General features: G+C 36.3%; 1 protein-coding gene across 1 annotated transcript; it reads right to left on the bottom strand.

The window, feature by feature from the left end:
- Window positions 1-410: 410 nt before the first annotated feature.
- On the bottom strand, window positions 411-1,356 carry LOC143643193 (olfactory receptor 8B3). Its single transcript, XM_077111953.1, has one exon. The coding sequence runs from the start codon at window positions 1,353-1,355 to the stop codon at window positions 411-413; it is 945 nt and encodes a 314-aa protein (XP_076968068.1). The 5' UTR covers window position 1,356.
- Between the last annotated feature and the right edge of the window lie 4,575 nt (window positions 1,357-5,931).

Raw genomic sequence — 5,931 nt, 5'->3', positions numbered from 1 at the left:
TACTGAGAAGAAAGAGAAAGTTTCTATAGTATTTGACGTTCTTGAGTTTAGGTGAACCGGCAGAGGTGTTAACTATCCCACGTGACTTACACAACTCACCATGTGTGTTCAGGTTAGGGTAGAACAGGAGAGAGTATGGGTAAAAACAATAAAGAAGAAAAAAAGTCAGTGCAGATGTTCCTTCTATAAACATGCTATTATTCACTTAGTAAACCAGTAAGAGAAACAAGTGATAGGAAGCAAGAAATGAGAGGTCAAGGTTAGGAAAAAAGGAAATAAGGCAAGTCTATTAAACCTCACTGAATAGAACAATGTGCACAATCCAAATAGTCATGAACAAAGTCTCTTCATGAAAAACATCAATAAAAATTGGAGGTCCTTGTACTTCTTTACATTTTCACTGCTCCAAATTAGAATATGTTTCTCCTTTGGATTTTGATCAGAGCTTTCCTCAGGGCCACTTTGACATCCTTGTTCCTCAAGCTGTAGATCAGGGGATTGAGCATGGGCCCCACATTAGTATAGAAAACAGAAGACAATTTCCCCTGTTCCATAGATCCTGGAGAAGAATACTTCAGATACATGAAAGCTGCTGACCCGAAAAAAAGAGAAATAGCAGTGATGTGAGAGCTACAGGTGCTGAAGGCTTTTGATCTTCCTTGAGTGGATTTGATATGAAGAATGCTGGTGAGGATAAAAATGTAAGAAACTAGGATAGTAAAACTGGGCACAGTGATATTAATGCCTACCACAATGAGAACTACCATCTCATTGACGTAGGTGCTGGTGCAAGAGAGTTGGAGGAGAGGCAGAATGTCACACAAATAATGGTTGATGATATTAGCACTGCAGAAGGTCAGCCTAAGCATGCACCCTGTGTGTGCAGTGGCTCCAGCAAATCCCATCACATACGCTGCAAATATCAGCCCCAAACAGACCTGAGAGGCCATGGTGACCTTATACATCAATGGATTACAGATGGCCACATAGCGATCATAGGCCATGGAGGTCAGCATATAGCATTCAGAGATGACAAAGAAGAGAAAGAAAAACAGCTGAGTCATGCACCCCCTATAGGAGATGATATTCTGCTTTAATACAAAGTTCATCAGCATTTTGGGGGTGAAAACAGAAGAGTAAAAGAGATCAATCAAGGAAAGATTGAAGAGGAAATAATACATGGGGATGTGAAGGTGGGAATTCAGCCCAATTAAAGTAATCAAACCAAGGTTGCCCACCACGGTGACAATGTAGATCACTAGAAACAGGTAAAAGAGGGGTTGCTGAAGTTCTGGACGATCTGTTAGTCCAGCAAGAATAAATTCAGTCACTAAGGAGTCATTTCTGGTCAGCATTCTCCTCGTCAGAGATCTGTTAGGACAGAAGGAAATTACATGAATGGAGAATCCAGCTCTGTCCTTATAAACTCTCACTCATGAGAAGGGGATTCAGACTGGTAGACTTCAAATCCTCCACTGCTGCATGGGATCTGAATGTACTGCCACACATATCCTTCAACATGTTAGTTACTCTGTCTTTTATCTTCATAAACTGTCTTGTAAGGATCAATTCCTTCTGTCTTTTCCTAGAAGAAAGAGTGATGGGGAGTTGGGATACAAGCCAACCTGCCAATGAGCTCTGGTAGTGAGGATGTCTCCTCATCTCTCCCTCTCATTCATCTGGCCCTTTCTTTTCTAGTTCTTACTCATATCTCCATTGCTATACTTGACGCTTTAGTTCCCTTGTGATGACACTCAATCTGGAGAATATTTCTCTAGGATAGAGACCATACTGACATTCTGTTTCCTGTAAGGGAGTCCTCATAGTCTAAGGTATCTCCAGATACTTACTGTAAGTCAACAACTAGCACCAAGTATAGAAGAGAGCCTAAAATTTATAGCAACCATACACTTCAGTATTTCTATGCATTCTTCTCCTCTGTTCTATCCCAGCTGAACAGAGAATAAAAAAGGATGCTAAATATGCTTTCCCAGGTTTTTGTAGGAGGGCATGAAAGAGAAACCTAATTAGTCTGTGTGCCAATTATATTAGTGGTTAAGTTTGTGAAAATGTATCAAACTGTATGCTTATGATTTATAAACTCTCATATATATATATACACATGAGAGTTTATGTATATATATGTGTGTGTGTGTATATATACATATATATATATATATACACACATATATATTATGTTAATAATCTTTTTTTTACATGGGCAGGCACTGGGAATCAAAGCCAGGTCACCGACATGGGAGGCGAAAATTCTGCCACTGAGCCACCGTCACACCTCCCTGTATGTCAATAAGTTTTTAAGAGGGAGACATATCTACTCTCCCTCCTCTGGCATACCTATGTTCTGTCACTTTTGTTTCTACATCTGTCTTGCTACAAGACTTGTGTGAAACTAACACAAAGGGCAGAATGCAGGCAATAAAACCAGAGCTCCACATCTCTGAGTTTCTTGGCATTCTATATAATACATTTCATCATTTTTCCACAACACAGAGAATATGAGGGAAAAATAGAACCTTGATTAACTCACCTCTTTCCACTGAAAGACCTCAATGCTGACACTTTATGTGTATTTCACCTCCACTGTTCTGGAGGAAGAATTGGCTTCGCAGATATCAAAGCTAACCAAATACAATCACAGAATCTTCTTGCTTTAATGGTAAGAGGGTTTAACAACAGCTCTCACAGTCAGAATATTCCAGAACTAATTCTGAGGTATAAATCATGTTTCTAGCCAAGAGATTATGTGCAGGGACACCGAAGCTCCCTTATCACAGAGCACCTGGAATTTACCTAGGCTTTATAATTCTTGCAGAGTTGAGTAGAAATCCAGGCATAGGTCTCCCCTAGGACTTCCCTTCGTGATGGGACCTGCAGAGAAAAGACAGTGTCTGTGCTTACACCCTAATTCATGATAGTAAATGTTAACTACCCATCAGGGGCTATATAATCCCCAAGGAATAGGGTAAAGGAGTCTCTGTGTCCCATATAAAGATTTGAATACAATTAATGTCAAGCAAATTTTAATAATTATAGTTCTAGGTAGCATATTAGTTTTAGTAGGAATTGATGTAAATTTCAGTAAAATTTATTTCTTATGGTCTTTTAAACCATATAAATGCTCAGTGTCTGATATGCATATTTTATAGGCAACTAGCAAAAGGATACTATTTCATTAATTTTAGAATTGGATGGTAGGGATGGTGGCACAACATCCTGAGTGTAACTTAACACCACTGAATTAAATATTTGAATGTGGGTACAGGTGAAATTTTAGGTTGTATTTTGCCACTAGAAAACATTTTTTTAAATATCTGGAACTGTACAATAGAAACATGAACCCTAATATAAACTTTGGACTATAGCCAATAGTATAATTATAATAACGCTATTTCATCATTTGAAATAAAGGTACCACACTAATGCAAAATATTATCAATAGGGAAAACTGCGTGTACGTGGAGGTATGTTGGAATTCTAAATGACTTTTCTATAAGCCTACAATTACTCTACCATAAAAAAAATATTTTTATATACGTGAAAACTGTCAAAATAAAAGACAAAAGACAAAGACCAAATTATATGTTTCTCCAAGTGATGTGCTTTAAGTTCAAAGACAAATGAAAGTAAATTAATGGGAAAAGATATACCATGCGAAGAGTAAACATGAGAAGGCTGGACTGGTTATATTAATATTATACAAAACAAACTTCAGGACAAAGAGTATTATCAGATACAAAGAAGGACATTTAATAATGATAAAAATGTCAAAAATAAAATAAAAACTACAGTTAATATCATACTTTAATGTTGAAAGTCTGAATTCTTTCACCCTATAATCTGGAAGGAAAGAAGGAAGTTTGCTCTTATCACTCTTATCAACATAGTATTGGAAATACCAGTCAGTGCAATATAGCCAGAAAATAAAATAAAAGACTAGATCAGAAACAAATGAAGAAAACTATTCCTCTTTGTATATGATATGATCGATTACATAAAAAAACACAAAATATTCACAAACACAATTTTTAAAAAACCTCCTAGGACCAATAAGCAAGCTCAGCAAAGTTACAGACACAAAATCATTACACAAAAATCAATATTTCTATATACTAGCAAAAAACATGGGGAAACAAATTTAAAACACAATATTTTTCACTTTAATTTTTAAAATTACCAAAGTATAGATCTAATAAAAAAATGCATAATATCTGTATGCTGAAATTATAAAGCCCAGGTGAAACAAATTAAAGAAGATAAAAAATAAATGAAGATACATATTATGCTGTTTATAGGAAGATTTCTGTATCTCAGTATAATAAAGATATCAATTCTACCCAAAGTGATCTATTATTTAATGCAATTCCTATCAAAAATCAAAGGCAGTTTTTTTTAGGTATTGACAAGATTATTATAAAATATATGTGGAAAGGCAAAGGAACAAGAAAAGTTAAAACAAATTAAAAAGAAAAGAGTAAAGTGGATGGAATCAGTCTACCCAATTTCAATATTTCAATATAACCACAATAATCAAGACTGTAGGGTATTGACAGATGGATAAACATGTAGATCATTGAAAAAGAATGGAGAACACAGAGAGAGGCCTAAATATTCCCAACTCATTTTTGACAGATGTGCAACAGCAAGTTGATGAAGGAGCATCTCAACAAATGGACTTGGAGGAGTCAGACATTTCTGAGCAAAAAATAGTAGAACTTCTACCTAAATCTCACAGTTTATTCAAAAATTAACTCAAAAATGGATCACAGACTTAACTGTAAACTGTAAAACTGTAAATCTTTTAGAAGAAACTAAGAACATCACAATCTAGGACTGTGTATTCTTAGACCTGATACAAAAAGCCTGATCCATAAAAGAAAAAATTGATAAATTAGACTTCTTCAAAACTAAAAATATCTGCTCATCAAAAGACACAATTAAGAAAGGGTAAGTCAAGGCAAAACGTGAGAATAAATTCTCAAATTATTTATCTGATAAAGAACTTGCATGAATTAAATATAAAGAACTCTTAAAACTCAGTAAGTTAAATAACCCAGTTAGAAAATTGGCAAAATATTTAAATTACACATTTCACCAAATGCCTCATAAGGTTAAGAAAAGATGCTCAGTATCATTATTATTTAGGGATATGTAAATTAAAACCAAAATTATTTGCACACTAGAATGAATAAAATTTGAAACAGACAGTATCAAGTATGGAGGAAAATGTGGAAAAAACTCAAACCCTCGTATATTGCTGATGGGACTCTAAACTCTTGATCCTCTTTGGAAAATACATTGGCAGTTTCTTAAAAGTTAAACTTTCCAGTTAACCCAGTCATTCCACTATTAGTGTAACACCAACTTCGCAAGTGTAATCTTAAAACTGTAAGCAACCAGTGACATCATCAATATGGTGATGTAAACAGTTACTGAAAATCTCTCCCTAGGGATTCAATGAAAAAAAAAAAAGGACAAATCTGAATTTTTTAGCGCTCTGGAAGAAGGTATAGACTGGAGAAGAACCCGAAAGATGCCGAATTGAAGAGAGAAACGTCAGGTAGGAAACCTCAGCACTGGAGCAGACAGTCCCCTCCCCACCCCCACAACCAGTCTCACACACAGCACACGTGGGCAAAGAAGCAGCAGCTGTGATCCCTTCCACTGAGGACCCAGAACATAGATAGAACCTATATTCACAGCAGCGAGATAGAACCTAATTGTTTGCAGACCCATGGGACAGGGGAGGACATCTCAAAACCCAGGGCAGTGAGGAATAGAATCTGAGAAAACTTGGACATAGTCTGTATTTCCAGCCTTGGGTCCAAAAGCCCTGCCCCCATTCCTGAAGGAAACAGCAGCTGGCGGTCTGATCCCCTCTAGTGCTTGGACGAATACGGGTTCAGCCTGGGG

This window comes from Tamandua tetradactyla, chromosome 8 (assembly GCF_023851605.1).
Source record: "Tamandua tetradactyla isolate mTamTet1 chromosome 8, mTamTet1.pri, whole genome shotgun sequence".
Taxonomy (NCBI): domain Eukaryota; kingdom Metazoa; phylum Chordata; class Mammalia; order Pilosa; family Myrmecophagidae; genus Tamandua; species Tamandua tetradactyla.
The sequence above is the reverse complement of the archived record's forward strand: the minus strand, read 5'-3'. Positions and strand labels throughout refer to the sequence as shown.

Excerpts from the sequence above, each read along its gene's own strand:
- LOC143643193 (XM_077111953.1), bottom strand. The coding sequence starts at position 1,355 with ATGCTGACCAGAAATGACTCCTTAGTGACTGAATTTATTCTTGCTGGA.